At 36.9% G+C, this 23,928-nt stretch overlaps 2 protein-coding genes across 4 annotated transcripts; both read right to left on the bottom strand.

Annotated features, from left to right (window-relative positions):
• Positions 1-1,573: 1,573 nt before the first annotated feature.
• hnf4g (hepatocyte nuclear factor 4, gamma) lies at positions 1,574-16,021 on the bottom strand. 2 transcript variants are annotated; one of them, XM_008396131.2, is made up of 11 exons: positions 15,500-16,021; positions 8,851-9,016; positions 8,560-8,654; positions 7,861-7,967; positions 7,208-7,357; positions 6,755-6,842; positions 6,208-6,360; positions 4,794-4,843; positions 4,372-4,558; positions 2,741-2,860; positions 1,574-2,639 (listed from the first exon to the last, which is right to left on the bottom strand). In XM_008396131.2, the coding sequence occupies exons 1-11, from the start codon at positions 15,528-15,530 to the stop codon at positions 2,518-2,520; spliced, it is 1,269 nt and encodes a 422-aa protein (XP_008394353.1). In that variant the 5' UTR covers positions 15,531-16,021; the 3' UTR covers positions 1,574-2,517. The 2 variants fall into 2 exon arrangements, with proteins under 2 accessions (XP_008394353.1, XP_008394351.1); XM_008396129.2 differs by lacking the exon at positions 15,500-16,021 and adding an exon at positions 10,863-11,325.
• A 94-nt stretch (positions 16,022-16,115) lies between these two features.
• On the bottom strand, positions 16,116-23,840 carry gpr141 (G protein-coupled receptor 141). 2 transcript variants are annotated; one of them, XM_008396132.2, is made up of 2 exons: positions 23,197-23,840; positions 16,116-17,365 (listed from the first exon to the last, which is right to left on the bottom strand). In XM_008396132.2, exons 1-2 carry the CDS (start codon positions 23,208-23,210, stop codon positions 16,438-16,440), a joined length of 942 nt encoding a protein of 313 aa, XP_008394354.1. In that variant the 5' UTR covers positions 23,211-23,840; the 3' UTR covers positions 16,116-16,437. The 2 variants fall into 2 exon arrangements, with proteins under 2 accessions (XP_008394354.1, XP_008394355.1); XM_008396133.2 differs by lacking the exon at positions 23,197-23,840 and adding an exon at positions 18,282-19,370.
• Between the last annotated feature and the right edge of the window lie 88 nt (positions 23,841-23,928).

The following is a 23,928-nucleotide window of genomic DNA, read 5'->3' as shown; positions in this document are numbered from 1 at the left end:
TAAAGTCTATATCCAGAACCAATGGAGCTGTGGCGGAGTGTGATGGCTTCCGTGAGAGAAGTTAATAGATGAACCATACGGCATATTACAGCATGCGAGGAAAGGATTTCGAAATATTTTTTGTCAATTTGTCATCATCTTCCTGTTGTGATTGTTTTTTTTTTCTTTATAAATCATGAGGGGGAACAGTTAGAAAAAGAATAGTATAGTTTTTCTATACACATATATGTGGATTCCTTTTCCTTATGTAAAGCTGACCCACAACTGTCCCAGATCTTCCTTTGCTTAACACTGGGTGCTTTCCAAAGGCGTCACTGCTTGTTATTTTTCACCAACACTGGTCTTTGGAGCTGTTGTTTTATCTCCCTTACCATCCTGCTCACTGTGTGTGATGGCAAGATAAACACGGGTCCCCCATCCTGTCTTGTTTGTCATAGTTTCTCTACATTCTGACCACTGGCAAGCTGAGTAACGGGGAATGCTACATAACAACACAATGTTCTGCTCTACCCTACAAACCCTTAATGTAAGCCTCCAAATAATCCCAAGTGTACTGTATCCATCAGATGACTACTTACACCTTCCTGGACTCTCGATGTGGAACTATCATAATATCTGACATATTGTTATATAATATCAACTTCTACTGGTAATCAAATTATCATTTAAGGGGTTGTAATCGGTTTTTAATTTTGGAAATGCACACATCATTTATACAATGCAAACAAAATAAATACAACTGTAAAAAATGACAGAGGAACTGAAAATTTTAAAATATAAATTTGTATTACAACAAATAAATTTTTGCGCTCAAGATTACCTTGTTAAAATTTCTTATGTTCATATAATTCAACGTTTGATGTATGGTAAACTGTACACATAAAATCATCATCAGGCATTAAAAAAAATATTATCAACTAAGTTAATTAGACAAACAAACCAAAACCAAAAGACTAACCCAGCAACAACTGTAAAGATGGATGAGCTATTTTGTTGATCTCATAGTTGCCTCAGATTATTTTACGTTGGAGACAGAGGAAACTCTAAATAGGAGATAAATCTAAAATGGGCACAATCCCATATTAGTATTTGACAAAGAAAAAAGGTTAAATTGTGACAATCTAAAGTTTCCAAAATAAAATAACAGCATTTTTTTTTTTACCTCAGAACATGGATGTGTATTTTAAAACAATCTGGCTAAGAATTGGAGCTGTGGCTGTACAAATATCAGAGCATCGGCCTGAAACTCAGTGCTACTTATTGTCATCACATTAATGCACTCGGATGCAAGAAGCAAAATAAACAAACCTCTTTATTAACTGTGCAGACCTTGTTCACTGTTTACTCTACTATTACCATAATTATGCTATTGTATAATGTAGAAAAATGCACTATGTTGTTAGCAGCCGTCTTTTGTTTGGGGTATATATTTATTCAGTAAGCTGGTCTGTGCTAGTTTGCTGTTCACTTAGTTAACAAATTGAAATCAATTAAAACAAAGAATGATCTACTTCTAAAATTAGCAAATTCCTTTATGATTTAATATGTTAACATTCATTTCCATTCTTTTTTCTTTTTTTTTTTTTACACTGTGCTGTTTCATGTTGAACCATTTGTCTTTTAGCTAATCTACTTTGCGTGCAAATCCAGTTTTGGGTCAGGTCAAGTCAGAGAGCCAAGCTGGCTGCTTTTGGAGACTGTGGCAGGTGACGGATCAATCTGACAGCTCATCTGTTCTTCACTTTCTATTAAATCGTTTACATAAACTCCAAAGCTCAAAGACTTGTGTGCTTTCTTATTTTTGCTTTTAGACGTATGGGTTAGATGGGTAGCTGATGAGCAACTATTGGAATAACTCAAAAGCAGCTAAATGGCAGTATCTGCTCGAAAATGTATACCTCATTAAAATGTCTAACACTTAGAATTGTTCTTTTTATTTTTCATTCTACTTCATTCAGACAAATCGGCATTGCCAAAAAAAAAATCCAGAAAATGTCTTTTAAGCCTGGAAACCATGAGCAATAGTTGCTCAAAATATATACATAGCATTTTTTTTTTCAGATGACCAAGCCTGTTGTTATTGTAAGGCTGTTCAAGTAATAAAGATACAGCTAAGCCATCATTAGAGTTTACTCACACACATCATTCCTACCACTGTGAGATGACTATTGGAATGATTCGAATGATCGGAGCTGGGTGGAACACCAGCTGGATTCGAAATGAGCCCCTAAATTGCGCCCCGTCCTCTGATCATTACAGCTGAAGCCCCTGTGTCTGGTCTCTTGTTGAAAGATGTAGACTTGTGAGGGTTTAAATTTGAATAAAAGCTTACCTTTGAAAGGCAGGCAATTATTCTGAGACCATTGTTGCTTTAACTCTAGGGGGGGGGGGGGGAGTCTTTAAGACATACTGAATAAGGAGTGCCTTCCTAACTTTCACATCAGTATAATAAACTATTCATCCAAGAAAAAGAAAACTGATTTCGTGACAGACTCTTTGTCATAAGGCAGGAAGGAGTCAGGGGTCCGTCTGTGTAGAAGGTGAGGGGCTGGCAGGAGGACAATGAGGCTGAGGGAAATGTTTGTACATTTCTGTGGTGGGACCCTGTGGTGGCGATGGGATGGGAGTCTCAGGTGAAGCTGCAGAGTGAGCGGAAAGCATGTTAGAACATTTAGTAATTTCGATAAAGGTTTGTCTTCAGTATGCTTAGTGCTTGTTTTTGGGCATTTTTTTTTCTCACCTATTTGTGGAACGTGAGCAGCAGGCATGGTGCTGATGACAAGGGTGTGTCCAGTCACATGGTCCTGGGTCAACTGGGTGTGTGTCGCATGGTGGAGGTGGCTGGACTCTGTTGTTAGCCCTGAACATGCAACACAAACACACAGAAACTGAAGAGGTGCAATTATCTAACGAAAATACATTAAGAATTATTATAGGTTTGTTTAATGTGAAAGCAGTTTGATGAATAATCCACTCTGTTAGTCTCACTATGCATTTCAGAAATCAATGTTTCATCAATATCAAAATTTGGAACCCTATTTGTCTTTCCAGGAATAGAAAGAGCTGCCATGCCTTGCTAAAGTATTTATATCCTTTAAAATGTTTACCTTTTGGTTATGTTGCAACTCTAAATCTGAATGTGTTTCAATGATGTTACAGGCCGCCACAAAGCAGTGCATGTGGGTTTAAAAAGTTTAAAAAGAAAAATGGCTTTTTTTTTTTTTATTAACAAAAATCTAAGAAATGTGACTCTCATTTCAATGCGGCCCACCGTACTTTGATACACTCTCAATGAAATGTTATCCCTCGCTGTGAATATAAATGCAGCCTTTCTGTGATTGCTTGAAAGGAATGTTAGAGAATGTTAGTGAACAACGTGTAATCATAACCTAGCAAGACGTGCAAATTAGTGGTGGCATTAGAGCAGTTTGCTGTGGTAATGTTTTTTTTGTTTGTTTTGTTTTTAAAGCAGGGAATGTGATGCTGATCAGTGGATGGAGATAAACATAAGAAGAAAAAACTGTGAGGGGCTGTTACAAATATCACTTTACACATTACTTCATAATGATGCACTACATTGTTTTGATGTTTTATTTTGATGTGTTTTTTTTACTATTATTTTAATGTGACAATGATCAAAGAGTTTGGGTACTTTTGCAACGCAGCATAAATATAATTCTAATATAGAGAGTACATATTTGTTCATTACTTAATCAATTTTTGAAGATAAAATACACTATTAAAACCTTACTTTTTGGGTTTCTAAATGTATTATGCCAACAATTTTAGAATGGGAGAAAGTTTGCTGCTGCTGTTGTTACAGTTTTTGTAGGAAGTCATTCCACATTCTGACAAGAAAAATGCAGCTCTTTCTGTCATCTAAGTCAAGTTTTCACATCCATGAGGCGTTTTTTTTTTTTTTCTTCCATGAGTGGTGAAAGCTGTGGGGCATGTTTTCAGATGACTTTTTACATCAGACCCCATATTATGTTTGAACTATTTGACATAGCCCTCCTTAAAATACAGCTGATGCTTTCTAGCTTATTATTTATACACATCTAGATGTGTGTGCAAATGTCCCTCGCATCACATTGTGCGGCAAACTTAGTCTATTTCTGTTTTGCCTATTATACATGAGAGCTATGCAAAGTCGCACTGTTCTTCGGTACAGTGTTTTTTCTTTTTTACTTTTTAGTTGCGTATATTTATATGTCCTAGAGAACTTTGCTGAGCAGGTATACTTTTCCCCATTTCCACAATCCCTCATGTTGCTCCCCCATATTCACCTCTCCGAGGTTCCAGGAGTCGCTTTGCTGAAGGTCACCCTATTTGTTTACAGAATTACAAATGCAAACGCTAGCCCAGGCCTACCTCCCAGCAGCATCTCCTGCAGCAGGTTGTCTATCTTGGCCAGGCCGCATAGCTTAATGAACTGGAGCTGTTCAATCATTTGCCAGGTGATGCTCTGCAGGGTGGGAAGCAGCAGTAAGAGCTCTCCGAAACGACCCCTGGAGTCGTACTGACGGTCGTTTATGTAGTCTTCCAGACTCATCTGAACCTGTGAACACACACACGTACACACGCACACACTCACCACTGTGACAAAAACTCCAAATTTGACTTTGAAATCCAGAGCAAATATTTATCTGTGTAAAGTGACGTGGCTAATGACAGTAAATGTCGGTTTCCTAGATAAGATTAAAATAGCTAAAAAGAAAAATAATATATATATAAAACGCAAGATAAAAAGCTACAGACTTACAGTAATTTCAAAGATTAAATAGCAGACCTACCTGAAGACGCATAGTCTTAATTTTCGTTGGGTCCCGCAACGACTTTGCATCTGGAGATTGGAAAGCAAAGCGTTGAAGAGACAGGTAAATAGAGGTGGGGAGGACATGATTGAAGGACACGAAAGAAAAAAAAAGACCAGGGATGAATTTGAGGATATGGGTGGAACTGATGGAATGATTATCGTTAAACAGGTGCATGGAGGCAAAATGAGGGGATTTACAGAAGGAGGGAGAAGGGGTTAACGCATGATCAGGGTGGTGTTAGTGCCCATGTGTAGGGAATGGAGAGATTGGAATCTAACTACGAGGGGAAACATACGACATAAATAACAATACATTTATGATTAAATAAAACGTTATTTTTTTTCTTGTTTCTAACAACGTAGTTACACCATCAATAAAATTCATGAGTCATTATTTTACTATTTGTTTTCATTTTTTTTGTAATTGTACATTTTATTAAATTATACTGAATACGCTACTTTGTCTTTCTGTTAAAAGGTAATATTTCATTTCATGTCCAGTTGTTTGTGGGATTAAAAAATATATCAACGTCCAACATATGATTTTTTTTTCTGCAAAGAGAAAGTATGTAATATATAGAAACACCTATTGGCACAAGCAGTAGAAAAAAATCAAGCGTCCTCTCCAACATTTGGTTACATAATAAATGCATACTTTCGTGTATTTCACTGGGGTTTAAAGGAACGGACGAACACAAATGTGCATAATTATGAAGCGTAAGTACAATAATATATGGATTAATTTGTTTTTTGTGAATTAAAATCTGAAAAGAGGGATTTGCGTCTGTAAGAATTCACAATCCTTTAATTTAGAGGATTACTTTAGTTTGCATCTAGTGTGCATTTATTTAATAACTAGAGTAACTTATCTACTGCTTTTCTGTGAAGGCCATGGAGATTAATCAGAAAACATTAGCGTGTGAACTGGCCATTGAAGACTAAGGAACACCAGACAGTTTAGGAATAAAGTTGTGGAAAAACAATTGAAACCCCTGATTGGTTATAAAATAATCTCCCAAAGTCTCAACATCTGACATAGAACTGCTATCCAAAAAGGGAAAGAACAACTGAACTAAAGTGAAATGTTGCTCAATTTTTTATTTAAAAAACTTGAGCAACAGACTTTGCATTGATAGTACAGATTTATCAAATGCATATTCCATCTTGGGAAAGTCCTATTTGAATAATTTTGTTGAATTAAAGAGTGTGAAGTCCAAGAAGTATGTTGTTGTTTTTTTTTTGTTTTTTTTTTTTAGATGAGTAGATTATCTACAGCCATACTCAGCAAATACTTAAGTATCTAAAATATATTTACCACGAAACTTACAAATCGGTTGCTATGAGACACATAGCATTTAGTTAGACACATGCACATAGCATTTAGTTATTACCTGGGTCAAAAAAGACAATTGCCTTGAGAGCTGCATACTCGTTGTCATCTATCTGAATATCTTGGAAGGGCTGGACCAGCTCGTCTAATATCCTGCTGGCAACTCTGCAAATCTCAGGTTCAGGGCCGTTCCTGTGTATCACACAGCCGTTACCTGCAGAAACAGTTGACAAAGTTATTGGAGAAGAGTTGACTGGGGTAGAAAGGTATTTGAGCAGGTACGGGTTGGGCTCTGGTGTGTACATGAGCGGTTTGTTATTGCTTGAGAGGTCCTATTTAAATTGTTGCATCAAAGCTAAAAGGTAATTTGTAAGGTCCAAGAAGTATGGCGAGACATAAGATATGTGTAAGTGTTTGTATATGACAACTGTGTGTACAGTATCCGATTTTCTAAGTAATTGATTTTTTTTTCTCTTACAAAGGACAACCTTGAGGTTACATTTCAAAAACAGAAAGCTATAGTTAATCATTGCCAGGCCTCATACATATTAGTGCTGAGACACATGGTCACAACCAAACGGTAAGAAAAATATATCGTCATTTCCTACCTAAAAGGAGGAAGTCCTTGAATGGCATTGACCTTTTGGCAACCCCAAGCAAGAGATGTTCACCTGCATGAGCCCTGAGCAAGCTCACCTGGAAACACACACACGCACAGACAAAATTAACCACATTATTAATAAGCAGAGCAGTAATTATTCTCTTTTTCTTCGTTGTGTGGTGCTGTGCCTTGTCGTAGGCTACAGAAATGGGTTAGAGATAACGACACAATCATTGTAAAAATGCTAATGCTCTGCAGCATTTTGCAAAGTAAATCCTTTTTTTTCACACAAGGTTAAGCTTAATAGAAAAATACCAGCATGTCTGATGAATGTTATGGGTTCTACTCTAGTTTTCACTTCAGTATTCAGTATTCAGTATGACATGAGATCACTGCATAGATATAACTTAGTGCCAACTAGCTTACAAATTAAGCTAATTCATATGATTTGACTTGTTACCTGATCATCCAGTGGCAACTCGCCAAAGGAAGGAATATATTTGGCCCATTCCACCAAAACCAACAGCTGTTGCCTCATAGAATCACACACATCCCCCACAGTGGCTGATTTCACATCCGATACGTCTACTAGTCCTACAGGAGTGATGATCTGCAGGGAAAAACACATTAATAAATTAATTTAAAAAAAATATAGGCTTCCAGAGTTAATGAGAATATGAATGAAGATAAATAACTGTCAATATTGGAAGAAAACCTGTTTGAAACGACAAAAGGGTTGAGACTGGAGTAGAGTGAGTTGAACATAATAAAGCCAGAGCAGCAGCAGATCATTCCGATTAAAGTCAAGAAGTGAATCCAATTTAGAATCTAAGCCAAGATTTGATGGCAGCTATAACTACAGCAAAGAATTACATTTTACTCGGGCTGTATACAAATTTACATCACACATTTTACGTTTCTTTGTAAAAGCAGAACATAAGAAATGTATTTTTTTTCCTATAGCACTCTAGAAGTATTTTGTGTTTCTCAAATAAAATGTCAATAAAATGCACTGAAGTTTGTGGATGCAACATAACAGAATAAAAAAAATGTTTTGCCAGTGCATTGCAGACCTTTATTCCAGGAAAAATAAAATAAGCAGGGCATTCTTACTTGTTGGGATAATGACTCTGCCTGCGCTAAGATAGTAATGGGGGGAAGGTCTTGAGAATCTGGGATGACTCTTCGGGAACTGATCCGATCTCTCTCATTCTGTACAGCTAAAATATAAGAGCCAAGGTTATTGCGTGCATGTGCATGAACAAGAAGTAAAACAAAAAAAGAAAACCAAAGGGAACAACGGATAATAATACCAGGCAATTCAACAGCAGTTTTTTTTTTACTTCTAACCATACAAAAGTTATTGTACTAATTTTGACATTTAGACTTGAACTAATTCATTAGTGTAAAAAGCAATAATAACTGTCACTGCAGTTAATATTTTGGAAAGTCGCTGAAGATGCTGGGATCAGCAATAGGAAGTCAAACGTTAACCAGTTGCAGTACAGAACAACATGTTTCAGTATCACAGGATTAGGTGTCATAAAATTCTGCGCCAAGGTTATACCCCTCATAAATACACACACACACACCCACACACACACACACACACACAAAGTCTTCCCTTGTTTTATGGCTAAGCCAATTTTGATTATCTTCATGAAGCTTTGAGATTCCATGACAACAATTTTTTTCCCGCAGTGGTTGTAGATATGACCTTGTTCTTTGAGCCAAATGTGGATATTTTCTACGATAATACTGTATAATGTAAGTGAGGAGCTGCAAACATGCGAGGCACTTTTGTCGTCTTACCTTCTTTTTTCATGCCAGCTCTAAAGCATTTGTTGAGTCTGCAGAAACGACATTGGTTCCTCTTATCCTTGTCAACCACGCACTGTCTGCTGAACCTGGAACATGATGAACAACAATGTGACCTGACTCTACAGAACAACATTTAATTCACTATAACATCCCATGTTGTACTGAAAGGTGCCAAGTGAATATGTCTTGACCAAACAAATAAGTATTATTCCTTCAGGTTTTATCATCGTATATTTTATTTGTTCAACATGTGCCTGTATGGTATGCCTTGGTCGTCTTTACCTGCAGGTATACACATGGTTTTTGCGTATGGAGCGTCTAAAGAAGCCTTTGCAGCCATCGCAGCTAGAAGCCCCATAGTGTTTTCCTGTGGCTTTGTCTCCACAGATTGCGCAGTTAGCATTCAGCCCATCTGGACCAGAGTGGCTTGGTTCTGTTGGCATACTGTCTGCAAAGCACAACATACAGGCATATTTTTTTTACTCATGCTTTACACACATCTGTAAATGGTACCATGTTAAATAAACTATTTGCTGAAGTGCTAGACAAAATAGCAGAAGGCCAAGCAGGGTTATTTTCTAGCATTTATTTTGGTAGCTGATGCTGTCATTATTCTTATTTCTTGCACATTTAAAGTGGGGAAACCTTGATGAGCACCAAGACGCATATCTTTAGAGTTCCATTCATATCTCACTCAGTTGCACTCCATGATCTCCCAACAATGCTTGAGTTAATGTTTGACTAACTCTCAGCTCAAAAACGAAGGTGACATCACAGAGGAGTGTTCCTACTCTTCAGCAAACCATGTTTATGACCCATGTCTTCAACTAACTTTATTTCACTAAACATCAGCGACAAAAAGCTCTACAAGCAAGACCGTCAGTTTCTGGGGAAATGCGTCCTCTTTTTTTTTTTACCGTCTGACAAAAAAGCACAAAAAGAGAAACAGAAAGAAACTTAGGCTGTGTTTGTTGGTTTTCACAGAAAAAGCAATGGGCGTTGCACTCTACTGTAAAATCCCCTCTTGTGTAGGTGTTGCCGGGTGACTCGCACAGGGCAACACTGTGCTGAGTATGCCCGACACCTTACGCCCAACTTAAAATAATGTAACTTGGGCGTATTTGATTAACTTGGGTGCAGTGCTGCGTGATGTCATATGTGTGCTCAAATCAGATCAACCCTAATATGGATATGTACCTGCAAAGACTGACAAGTCTGCATGAGTCTGTTTTGTTAAGTTTTTCATTTTAGTGGTTTTTGTTCGTCTTGCCGTGTAAGCAGTTTTTGTAGTTTGCAAAAACACATTTAAAAAAATTTGAGCCAATAAGTGTGTAAATGAACACATGACATGTAAAGTTAATAAAATTATCCAACTGTCTTAATGTTGTCACAAATTTGCTAAGGCATGAGACATGTAACATAAAGTCAACAAAATATTTCAAGAAGTAAACTCGGCAATAAGGTTGTGATAAAACATCAAAGTCTTTCATTTGAATAAAGCATGCATATTAAAAGCAATGGTTCTCCACTTGAGTGTTTGCAGTAAATAATTATTTGTAATTTAATTTCCCAGTATTCTTCTATTTTTTGTTAGTAGGTTAAAAACAACACCAAAAAAATCTCATATTGAGAAAAAAACCCCCAAAACAAAACACCAGGGTAAGGGAAGGACCATCCCTCAACCCTCAAGCATATAACCACATATACTCTTGCTTTGCTTAATTAGAAAAAATTATAGATATGATAAAGAGAAACAAACAGAAAATAGGACAGCTTACTATGTACACAAAAGGTTGAGATTTACTTGGTAAAAAATTGTGAAATAAATTTTCACTCAGTGATCTACTTCAAATCGATTTATTGAATAGTTTAAATATTTGCTCAACCCAACATAGATTCTGCATTAAAGTGCGGCATGCACATTAGTAGGAATTAACTCTTAAATTAATTCACACATTGGCAAGTTTAATAAAATTAATGAAAAACACACCATTCCTTCTTTCCCAATACTAACTCATTGACATCAGCTTATCTAGCTGCTCTATTAAATGTCTTCCCGTACAATATTTCCTCATCCGGTTCTGAACATGATGACCTCTTATGCAGCAAACTTTTATCTACAATGCTCCGTGACACTGTATCAGTGAGAAGTCATTACCTGTGAATAGAAATGAGTGTGTAGCTGGGTTATGTGTATATGCTGTCACAATGTTTCAAAACCAAGTTTGACATTCATGGGATTCTCAGTGTGTATGTGCCTCCGTATTTAAGTATCTGCATGAAAACTCACTTACCTCCTCCTGCATAAAGGACCTCTGCATTCTCAAACCCTAGTGTGCTGTATGATGGATCCAGGCCTTCGCAGTAGTTGGCCACCTCCATATCTAACAGAGATTTACTCTGAGGAGCTAGAGGATACTTCATTCCTGCTTCAAGCTGAGCTGAGCTGCCTTTTTCTCTTTTTTTTTTTCTGCCTCCGCAGCTTCTCTCAATTTGTCTTTGCTTCTGTTTTCCTGTCACCGTTTCATCCAACTCCCACATATTCAACAGGGGAGATCCCTCACTTAGCAGGTCAATAATGTGATTTGATTGGGCAGTGAACACGAGGAAAGGTGGAGCTAGAGCTAAGACTTCTCACCTTATTACGCCTTACTTATCTGTTCTCCACTTACACACTTATCACAGAAATAAATGGTCAGTTGTAAAGGAGAAATGTCCTTGTCTTTATGAATCAAAGTATGTACAATGTGAATACTGTCTGCTAATTATTTATTTGTGTATATGTGTGTGTGGCCTTGTTTTTGATACAGTGTAATGGACATTGTTCTTACAAATACTGCATTGTGGCGACCGACTGCACCTTAGGGGCCCCAAAGCCCAGTTCCCATAAGAAGAGGTTCTGGTTTGGGGTTCTGGGTTAGGTTTAGGACTATGGTCATGTCATAGTAATAGTAATAATTAGGTTTAGTGTAAGCACCAGGGCTCTGCAATAGAAATGAATGAGAAATGAATGGACGTCAATGTAAAGCCCCTTTGAAGATAGCAAGAGTTTCTATGTGTGTGTGTGTGTGTGTGTGTGTGTTTGTGCGTGTGCGTGCGTGCGTGCGTGTGTGTGTATGCATGTGGAGATTTGTGTTTGTGTGTGTGTTGTTCTAGGGATTTATAATCTAATCAATACTGGTGAAACAGCACTATCACCTCAGTAGATATAGTCTATAAAAAGTGGAGAACACTGATAACTTCCCTATAATTCCAAGACAAAGACACACATCCACACACACCTGAGATCTACACTTGCGTGTTTTCATTCATAGAATCTGGTAAGAAGAAGTTATTCTCTGTATTTACTTGAAACCTGATTTCACTTATAGATATGTCTTTTTGACTTGCACTCAAAGTGTAATCTGAGATGAGCAAAAAAAAAAATCCCCAAAAACTTGAAAACAGGCTCCTGGCTGTCCTGTCACTGATGCAATCCCCACACACTTCACCAAACTTAGACAAGAACAAATTCAAAAGTGTAAATCATGAGTAGAATGACCGTCCTCTCAGGTTCATCTTTTAGGGCAGAGGCATAATAAACACACTGAATAGCTCCCATGACATAAACCAGTTCAATTGTCTCACCCACCCATTTTACATCAAGGGTTTCATTGCACTAAATCTTACTGTGTGTTTTAGAGGCAATCAGTTTAGGGCATTGTGACAAAGAAGATTGTAAAAGATAAGATGATGATATGGATGACTTGATGCTCTACATCTGTAATGATGTAGTTGGTCAGTCAGGAAAAAAAAATATGAAAGGAGTGTTTCAGCAAGGAAGAGGGTAATATAATGTCACAGTAAGGAACCACATCCGAATGCATATTATCACAAATTGCTTTGTAGCACATTTTAGTTACTTTTTCTGATAATAGCATTTTCTCTCCTGGAACTTTTTCCATTTTGCCGCATTACAACCAGAAACTTTTATGAATTTTATGGTGACACACAAAATGACGCATATCCTCGAAGTGGAAATAAAGTAGCATGGCTTTTAAAAGTTTTGCAAACAAAACTCTGAACAGCATGGCGTGCATAAGTCCTTTTACAATTAAACACTTGATTTGCTAATCGGGTCCACAAATGTTTAACAATATCAATACAGCTAATGTGTGAAGGCATACGAGGTCTCTTAGGGAATATTAGAGAACAAACATCATTATGAAAACCAAAGGCAAACATAAGGAAAGTCTGGAGCAACGATGTGGAAAAAGTTCATGCCTTTAAAACAATATCTTAAGCTTTAAAGATCTCATAGAAGGCAGATCATTGCTATTTGCACAATCTAACTAAAAAATAGCAAGATTCTTGAATTGTTACTAGAGAGTGATAAGTAAGGTGGCCCATTTGCTACATTTTGCTATGTGCCATTTAAGAGACATATGAAAAGCGTAGAGAAAGGTGCTCTGCTTAGATGAGAGTGTAACGGAAGTTCTTGGGATTATATCACAATGCTGTGAGGATGATGTTCCTGAGCAGGATAGGGAAACTGGTAAGAGTTTATTAGAGATAGACACAGGGTAACACTGAAAAAGAAAAAAAAACTTAGTATGGAGGATCCTCCCCACAGCAGGATGATCATAGAACCAGCGAAACAATGGGTCTATTCATCTCTAAGTATATTCACGTTAGATTTGTTCAGTCCAAAATCACACGTTATTTCCAAGTGAGAATCAATCCGTGGCGAGACTTGAATATCTATATCCACAGATTAAATATATCCAATCTGACTGAGTATGAGCTATGTTGAAAATAACAACTAGACAAATGTGTATAAAGTTTGTGTGGACATACCTCAAACGATTTGAGGTATAATTGCAGCAGATGGTGATTGAACAACATATTGGGGGGGGGATGTGTTACAAACCTTCACAACACTATTCAGGTTTTTCATTTGTGAATCCTTAATGTTCCCACATCATAGTAATGAACTACTTTGTGTCTTATTTCATTTCAAAATAAAATGTTGAGAGGTGTTAGCAGTAGCCCTGCAAAAACTATGCAAACAATTAAGTTGCATCTGTATTTTTATCGTGTACTGCAGATTGGAGGGTGAAATAAAAGGGTGATTTGACAGGAGGTTGTAGGTGGGGAGTGTTAAGTGTAATGGATTATAATTTAACTTGATGGCCCAGGCCTCCTGACTCATCGAGTTTGCAAAGAGTGGCTTCAAACAGACTGGTTACGATCGTGTTTTAAATCTATCCTGTAAGTGCTGGGATCATCTATGTTATTTCTATTTATTAAGTACTGAGACAGAACAGACTATTTAGTTGTTTTCTGCAATTTCAGAATTCATAAGTTTAAATAGACTTGGACTATAATGCCTTTATTACAATTTGAAAGAGCCCAAATGATGATGTTGTCATATTGTTGGCTTCTAATTCACAATTGATTTGAATGTATGCATTCCTGTAAATATTTCTTCAAGGCTACAGCTGAAATGTGCTACTTCTCTGCATGACATCATGGAAAAATCAAAGGACACAAGAGAATTGTGAACATCAGCAAATCCCATCTGTCTTTGGGTCCAAACACAGATGTCTGAAGGTGTCACGTTTATCTGTTCAAATAATTACATATAAATAATACCTTAGAAGTCTCAACAGAGGTATTCTGTGTTGAAGTGATACACAGGATTTGGTGCAAAATGTGTCCAGATGCAGAATCGCTTTGGAGACACGGTATGTGTGGTGGTAGACAGTTTAAAAGAAAAATTCAAATCCATTTTGGCATTTAGCAAATAGAAATATATGTGATATTTCTCACTGAACTAATACAGGAGAAATCTTGTCTGATTTAATATCAAACCGTGAATGTGACTTTTCTTGGCAACAGTATGTAAACATCTAATTTCAGCTGGTAAGACCTGCTGCAGGAGTCGGACTAAATGAGACACATTGCTTCTGCCTATCAACCAAAAGCTCTCAGCTGCCATAAAACCCCCTAGTTTGGAGGCAATGTCTGTGAGAAATTGCCATAATACCAGAGCCTGTACTTAAACTAACAGCTTAAGACACACATAATGATCAGCCAGGCACTGTTGCAAAAAACCACGACTTCCTGAAATAAAAGCCATAGTTGAAAGTTCTTCAGAAAAGTAATTGCCTCCAAATCTTAAGATGATTAACTATATCTTTGCTTCATTCTTTCCTTTGAATTCAAAACTAATTCTAAACTACATAAATTATCTGTGTAATTGTGAATGCGCTAGTAAAGATGTTTAAGTAAAATATGAGGTTAGAACAATGCACAGCAATTAATGTCCATATTTGAAAAAGCCAGTAGACTGTTGAAGAGAGTCCAACATCGAATCTCATACTATAACCTCAAGGGTTACTAAACAACAATCTAGTCATCTTTGTAATTTATTTAAAACAATACAAAGTGGACATGTGATTAAAAGAAGTGTTATCTGCAGGTAGAAAAGGTAAATTACAGGAGCAATAGAAATAGCATTATTTCTCTGGTAATTAACGAACATTTGGTTTTGATTGTACTGAAATCCCTGATAAATGCGAGAAGGTAAAACGAGAGCAAAGAGAGAAATATCTTGTTCTTGTTTATGTCCTTGACTTGTTCGGGTAAAACGAGTTATCACATGATCTTTACAGCACAGCTTTCGTGACGAAGTGAGTCTCTCTTATCTCCTTTCGCATGTTTGCGTTACATGAGATACTTTAAAGCGGCGCTTCTACTTTGTTAGAAATGAACCATCTCAAACCATTTCTTTTTTTCTTTTTTTTTTTTTCAAATTACACAACCACGTGATTTGAGGAACTTACTGCAACCAAAACTGAGAGATTCTGGTAACGTTTGGCGTAAAAGACTTAACAGTTTATGTATTTACTAAATGTAAATGTTACAAAAAAGAAAAAGTTTCACTTACCTGCGTTACTGTTTCTGTCTAGTATGTGCATTTATCCAGTAGTATTGCTGTACTCTGACAGGGAGCAGCCGTCAGTCAGCCATCAGGCTTATGGAGCACTGAGTTTTAAAATAGTTTAAAGTGTTGGAAAACATTAAAAGGGAAGGCTGGAGAGCTGAGCTGCCAATTATTCATGGAGCGACACATTGGATGGCGCCATCAAAGCCCTGTCATAAGATCGATTTACTAAACAAACTTAAGCTAGGGTGGAGATGTTAAACAGTAACCCAGGTCCATAAAAACTAAAGAGAAACATCACTAGGTGAATGTGAGTGTGTTGATGTGTGGGTGACACAGACTCCGTGACACAGAAAGTGCACAACGACATATAATTCAAGAAACTTTAGATTATGTTTAGCAAACTGTTGGAAAGACATAAAATTTTTTTGGTAAAATTTAAAATTTTGTTTCGTGATAATATTGTGAGTAAGGATTTGTTGTGTATGTCTTCATCAGCTTCAGTGGTCTCGGATCCTGTCATGGTGCCAGACTGGACAATGTGTAGTACAGATAAAGACCAGCAGATGGCAGAGATTCATTTAACTTGGAGTCATTTATCTTGGAGTCAAGTTCAAAGTGGTTTTCAGATTGCATTTATTACTTGGCAACATATACATTTCTGCTATTCATAAATACAATATCAAAACTGGACCTGAGTTCATAATCTCTGGCAAAAACTTTTTTTTTATTATTCAACAACCAAGCATTTCTGCAATAATAATAATAATAATAATAATAATCAGCTGAAATAATATTGGTTAGATAATGAAGCAGGCAAAAGGATCACAGTTTGATATCAAATAAAGATCAACAAGAAATATGAAAAAAGAAACGCATGTCAACATTTTACATCAGTTTGTCTCCTGTATGCACATTCACAGTTATTGTAGATGCTGTGTTCACACAGTCCTTCTTCTAAAGCACATGTGGAATGTTCTCCTCCCCAGGAAGGTGAGCATGTCCAAACAGTTGAAAGTGGTCAGGCTCAGTAAGACTTCGTTGATAGGTTCAAGCTCAGGTTGCCCGATGTAATACAGCCGGAAACTATGGTAGGGAACGAAGCAGATTAGCATGATCAGTGTGAAGCAGAGGCTCTTCAGCTGAGCCCCGAAGTCTTGCTGAGACCTGCATCCCTGGCGGTCCCTTTTGTACAGAGTCCACAGGATGCTGGCCTGAAGGGCTGTCAACACAACAGCAACCACTATCACCAGTGTGCTTAATATGTAGTTCAGCACTTCGGCAGATTTTATGCTTTCTGCAAAATGAAAGCATTGAGTGGAATTTTTATCTTGATATGACTTGCCATAAAAAGGAAAAGTGATGCAAGGGATTAAGATGAGCACAATGACCCACATCACTACACTGCCGATGAGTGCTTGCATTCTGCCTAAGGGCTCCACCTGCCTGGTCCTGCAGTAGTGTGGCCACAAGCGTGTGACGAGGATGATCATGTAGAGCAAAAAAGACATGTACATGTGAATGTGGATCATAGCGCTCACCATTTTACACCACTCAGGACCCAACTTCCACTCGTTGGTGACATAATAGTAAATTCTGAAGGGCACCGTCAGAAGGAAGATGAAGTGGGCGAAAATGAGGTTAAACACGGTAATGGAGGTGGCAGAAGCAGCACTGGACTTCAAGATGTGCATCATCAGGCTCAGGCTGACCGTACCGCACAGCAGAACCACAGAGTAGATGACCATGAGGGTAATGTGAAAATCTGGGGATGGAGCAGCGGTTCCATTCTCAGACGTAGCGGTTGGCGTGACGTTCTGAGTCATCATGGAGGTAGACGGATGCTGCGGGGTCACGCTGGAATCCATCCTAAAGAGAGAAGGTTTCAGACAAAATCCATTGTTGGAGACAAAAAGGAAGTTGGTGTAACAGTTAAATGGGTAGTGCTATAATGAGAGGGAAGAAAAGGGTATAATGTGAGAGTCATTGTTGGCTTTTTATAATTAAAAATGTTGGTAATATAAGATACAGGCGTGGTACTATAGGAACTTATTCAGCTATGTATTTCCTCTTGTGTAAAATGTGAAAATGTAATTTGTTACAAAAGCAACCTATAACCTTTACATGTGCTGTACCGTCCAGACTAATTTATCTTTTCATACTCAGTCTGATGCATTCTGTTTTGTCGAGTTAGCCTTTCTGCAGTCTATTTAGGTTTTGTATTTTTTCACAAGCAGATTCACTTCTGTTCATAAAACCATGACGCTGACGCATCTTATCATTTCAAAAGTGAGGACTTTTTTACTTTTGGAGGTTCTCTTAGCACCATCCTCTTGTAGTTTGTTTGATTGAAAAAATATATATATAACCAACTTACATTAAGGTTTTCGAAACAAAAATACTAAAATGTACAACACTACATGAGTTCAAATTCTTAATAGAAATATTCAAAGCTCAGGACTCAGTTCTGTTGTAAGACTGTCAGCGACTTGCAGCAAGGGTCGGTATCATTTGAATGAACACATCTTATAAAATGTCATTTAGAGCTAATTTAAAGAACTTAGTGCTTTACTATTGCTTGGTAAGTTTAACATAAATGAATAAAAGCAGCAATAAATTTCCCCCTAAACACCAGATTAGCACTAATTACAACAAAAAATTGATTTTCTTTTGAAGAATATTTTGACAATGTGTCTTGCTTGTATATTAATAAAGAGAACAAAGCAACAACCTCATGTTGAGCACAAGAAGAGATGTAACCAATAAGCTTCCCATGTAGACTTACCTTGTAGTCAAAGATTTGGCTCCTGCCTGTTTTTAGGAGTCCCAGCTAAACGTTAGAAACTCTGTCTATCCTTCATCCCACCGGAGTGGCAACTCCAAGTTTCGACAGTCAGTAAGCATCCAAACAGTTTCACAAATATGCAATTTGCCGTGTCTAAAGTTAGTGTAGGTTATTGAAATGAGCTATGTGTGTCAGTGTCAAGAGTCCCTGTGCATACTGCGTGTCTGTACTTTGAAACAGGAGGTGACTTCATGTCAGCATAACCACAGAAATGGTAGCTTCCTTCTTTTGGCCACCCTCTGTTTGCACTCTGTTTTTTGGGGCTTTTTTTTTGTTGCTGCTGTTGCTATTCTTTAACTCCAAGAAATACAACATTTACATAATTAATTGTACCTCACATACAGCAAATTACTTTTATTAATGTCAAAAAATGCTCTTTACATTTGTCCAACTTAATTGGTACAAGCTTATAGTTTATTTTATCTCATAGCATCTATGGTATACATAAATCTAATGAATTCTTATTTGTATAAAAGTATGTGTGGTAGCAGTCTGTTGCATTATATTGCCATAGCACATGCTAACAAACATGTAAAGAGACGTTAGTCAGGATGTCATGGTACGAGTAGCAATGTTGACATATGTCTATAAATATTGCAGTCAGTTGCAAGCATTGCAAATGTTTTAGATGTTGTTGACGCTAACTGGTTCCCATGGGTTTTACAGTAAAAAATATATCACACTACTTTTATCAAGTTTTACGAATTGTCATTGTACAACAACGGAATTATAAGTTTGTGATGCTGCATAACGTAGATTACGCTGTTACTATTTGACTATTTTTCTTAAAATCTGAATATCATCCATCCATAAGTTAGCCTATGGGTTTCTGTGAGGGACTTTCTGAAACATGTGAAGAAGCTGCAGTACCCGTGGCAACTGTGCAAGCCACAGTTGCCACGGGTTGTTCAACGTCAGTATGCAAAGCTGCATGTGGGTTTAGTTATTTGACCCTGCAATTGTTTGCATCTAATTATTCTGTAAAAAAAAAAAAAATACACATCTGGTCTTGCGATTTATTTTACTATGCAAAATATTTTGCATAGTAAAATAAATCGCAAGACCAGATGTGTATTTTTTTTTTTTGTCAAAATAGAAAACTACATGTCTTGTTACTGCCAGTGGCCTTGTGTATGTTTTCTTTTCCTTTTTTGTATATCTGCAGCTTCTAATCAAGTTGACTCCACTTGGAAGTGGATGCAGCCCTGTCTTCCTGTGCCACTTCCTGAGGCCTACAGCGATTGGCTCACCAATCCCTGAAGAGGCCTCCCCTTTAAAAACCAAGGGCTGCCTGGGAGAAGAGGCGGCTGATCCTTTGTTCAGACAGCTTGCCACTTTGCTGGGTGTTTGGTTGACTGCTGTAAACTGGCTTTGTAAGCTCTGATAGCCCTGATAGCTTTTGTTAGTTTTTGCCAGCTCTTGCTAGCTCGTCTTGTCCCTGTGAGGGATCTTTGAATCGCTGTTAGAGATTTGTAGTTTGTTTTCATTTAACCTGTACTAAACCTCCATTTTTGTTTGGTTAAAGATCTTTGGTTTACAACTCTGTTTTGTGGATTTTGTTTTATTTAGTACACTTTTGTTGTAAGTTCCTACTTTTTGATTATTGTTAATTTTTTCCTTTTTATTTTTTGTCAAAACCCAAACAATAAACCTGTAAATTGTTAAACCTTACCACCTTGGCTTCTTTAATGTTACTTCCCTTTTCTCTGGCCGAGCCGGGTCGTAACACTTGTTCCTTAATTTCAAACCCTTCGTTAGAGGTTTCACTTGCATGATGATCATTAGCCTTCTAAAAGAACAACTTTCAGTTCAGCTTCAGTTTTTTTTCCAAATTCATGTATTTATCAAGCTCATTTTATAAATTGATTTATTATTCAAACCCATAAAAGAATGTCCAAAGCAAGTGAGTGTTTACTTATAGTTGATGTTATTTGATCAGTGTCAAACTGGAAACCTGATACCATCAGTTTCTTTGAAGAAACTGATGGTCATAGTTCTTGAAATAAAGAATTATGAAGCTCTTTGTTTTATATGAAGAACTGTGACCATCAGTTTTCAAGAAAAAAAAAACCCCAATGGTCATAGTTCTTTATATAAAAATAACGAACTATGAAGTTCTTTGGTAGTCTCTGGTCAGTGTGCTTCTACATTTGCTTACAACGTTTCTTAAGGTTGTCAAAAAAAATAAATCAGCCTCTTGAATTTTAAGTCTGCTGCAGCAATACGTTTTGTTTGAATGCTGTTGAGTGTGTTCAATAACCTCATGTGCAGAGATGAGTAACACTGAATTGACCCAATTTCAGTGTTGTGTAAATATGCTCTCACGCCAACTGCTGAGACTGGTTTATTCATAATTTAAATAGGAAAACCAATCAATATCCTGTAAACTCTCTGATGGGCTTGTTTGTATTTTTCAATGTTTTGAAGTTCTTGTTTGGTTTTGTTCAATCAAAAAACTTATGTTGGAATGTAAGTCTTTCAAGTTTACAACACCATTTTTCCCTTTACTGAAAGCTCTAAATAAAAGTGTGATCAATTGCATCCAGAAGTCAATAATTAGCGTCTGCCTGCGTATTATTCAGTCCCAGTTTAAATCCAGCTGTGTGTTCAGCTGTGTGTTTAGACTAGGCTTTAAATGTTTATTAAATAACATTAACAAGCAAAAAGCATCAGACCGAGGAACAACGCAAGTGATAAAGTTTTGATTTTTTTTTTATAGCATTGTTATAAAAAATGGTTATTTAAAAATGTCATGAGCTTTGGGCATTTGAGCTCTGTTTAGTAAATCACTTCAACATGGAAAGATTGTGGCACAACTGCAAAGCCACAACAGGTTTGGTGTGAATAAAACAATAAGTACTGAAGGCAATTATTAACAAAGTAAGCAATTTAGATCAAAACATTTAACTTAACTAAACTACTAAGCACAGATAAAAAAAAAAGAATAATAAAACTAGTGATCTAAGAAAAAAGTAGTAAAAAGGAACCAAGAATAAAATTGTAACATCAACAACCAATAAACAAATGGAGGGCTATCATAGATCAGAGTGAATATGTACTTTTAAGAGCCAAGGTTTGGTTTGAGGAATTGGAATGAGGCCAAATTATCTCTAAAAGTTGACAAAATTGTTTTTTTTAAATAATAGTAAAAGTACAGGAGCTGCCATCAACCATTTTGTAATCCGAGCAGAAGATAAACATGTTAAAAAACAACAAAAATCCACAATGTTTGGGTGTGAAACACAGACATGGATTGACAACTTGGTAAACAAACCACAGGCAACATCTAGGGTTAGCAGCTCATCAAACAACAAAGGAAATATTGGTTGTGATGCTATTTAGCTATTCTTGTGAGTCCCACATGTACCGTTAAGTGCTAGTACTTACCACTACTTGTGTGTGCACCTTACGGTTAATTTTTGCAAGAAGAGAACAAGCTATGTTTTAAACACTGCAGAACTAATGGTGGCTAACTAACTTCTTAGCATTAGCAGAGCTTTAGCTTTGGCAGCAGGGAAAATTACATAATATATTTAGGACTCTGCAGAAATATTTTATACAAATGCAAGTCTCTTACTAGGCAGTTATAGCAAGAGAGAAAGTGAAAACACCAATAGCCTCAGCTCTGCCTTGGTTTTGGCTTGCATTAAATGCAAACAAAAACACAAAGAAATGAACAATATTTAAATAGTTTAATCCTGAACTAATTTTCAGGTCACAGTGGTCAAGAAGGAAAATAGACGTGCCTCATTGTCGACACCAACAGTTCCAACTGGGGGGTGTTGCCAGGCAAGATGATTAAATAGCTCCAACTGTAGTAACCAACTACAAAGATCATATTCAACCCTTTCACGCACAGTGGTCTCCACAGTGGACAGCTATCTAAAGGCCATTTTCTTGTGTTTCTTGTGGATTTTTATGTTATAAATGCACAAAGTCCACTGAAGTGGACACTAGTGCATCAGGCAAAACACTGCAAACTACCGTCCATCTATTGCAAGTGCAAGAATTTTTTTTGTTAAATCCAATATGGCGGACAGACGGAAGCATATCAGACTAACTCTGGAATATACAGTCCCCCCTCCTACTGTGGAAAACTCTTGCAGGTAAAAAAAAAAAAAGTCATCAAGAAACCCCTAAAGACTAATACTACTGATGCATTTTCTAAATAACAACTTTGTATTTGGAGAAAATTACTACTGATCACCTCTCCACTCAAGTGGACGGCATGGACCAGTGACAATATTTTGACAGGTATTGATGTCAATACTCTGACTATATATCTACAATATGCAACATTTCCAGCAAATATTTTGACAGTAAATAAACTGACATATTTTAGTTCTTAACTTGATGTCCATTGTTGCCATTAAGAAGTAAAGTTTTTATACGTTACTGGCCAATGGGAGCAGTAGCTACAGTGGAGATGAGGATGATGAAGAACCTTTGATCGCTGAGGTAAATCAAGATGTTGAGGGACATGAAATAACTGGAACCTACAGATTACAAACCTGTATGCATTCCAAAAAAAAATTTAAATCCTGGCCTTAACAGAACAGGAAGTGAAGACATTTCCAGTAATAAATATGGAATCATGTCATACCTCAGATACCCGAAAATTCCCTTATTTTTATGCTCCAAGAAAATCAAAAACACTTGACTTACAGGAACATAATTCATGCATGAAAGGGTTAAAGTCAAGAGGAAAAACTCAGACCAAATATGGATCCTTCTAAGTAAATAAAGAGACGAGTTTAAGAGGGATTCATCAAGTCTGGCTGAAAAGGAAAGGTTGGATCAACATAAAGAAATAACAGAAAACAGTAGAATAATTATCGAAAGACAGTTTCTTTACCTGCATACTTGCATTGCTCTCTGTTTTCGGCTTGACCATCAACGGTAAAATATTCCTCTTTAGGGCACAGTCTTGTTGCATTGAACTAAGCGAAGGTGGGTTAATACAACACCTAACCTGGAAATTCCTCGATCGCATATTAACCGAGTGCTTGCATGGGAATTCAAGCTACAGTAAAGAGCCACATGAGGAAGTTCTTCTTGTTGGACTAGAACATTGACCAAATAAACCACATTTTATGATCAAAGAGTTACTCAGTACTCTGGTAGACCTTATTTTTCTCTATTTTTACTTATATTTTTAGACGACTCCTTCTTACTACTTGAGTAAAAAAAATGACTGAATACTGTTCTTTAGTACAGCTTTATGTATTTTTAAACTGATTATATCTTTTTGATCTACCATAAAAGTAGCAGCTTAGGCTTAGATATGATCTGTAGTGATAAAAAAAAACAACTAAAAATTCTGTCCCTGTGGTAAATTATGGTTTTGATCGTAAACTGTCTGCACGTTTAGCTCCTTGATCTTTCTTGCTGCTAATTTGCTCAGTTTATAATGCAAGCCGTTTTTGCCTTTGTCTGTAAATAAGTGGAATTTAAACATTTCTCCTGCAGAATTAAGTTTGATCAGCAGTTTTTTTTTATTTAGGTAAATTTGTAATGTTAATGGGGGGGGGGTGCTTATTACGTATTTTCCAGGCACATGGTGCCATTTTATAACACAATTAAGGTA

The sequence above is a fragment of the Poecilia reticulata genome, linkage group LG20 (assembly GCF_000633615.1).
Source record: "Poecilia reticulata strain Guanapo linkage group LG20, Guppy_female_1.0+MT, whole genome shotgun sequence".
Taxonomy (NCBI): domain Eukaryota; kingdom Metazoa; phylum Chordata; class Actinopteri; order Cyprinodontiformes; family Poeciliidae; genus Poecilia; species Poecilia reticulata.
The sequence above is the reverse complement of the archived record's forward strand: the minus strand, read 5'-3'. Positions and strand labels throughout refer to the sequence as shown.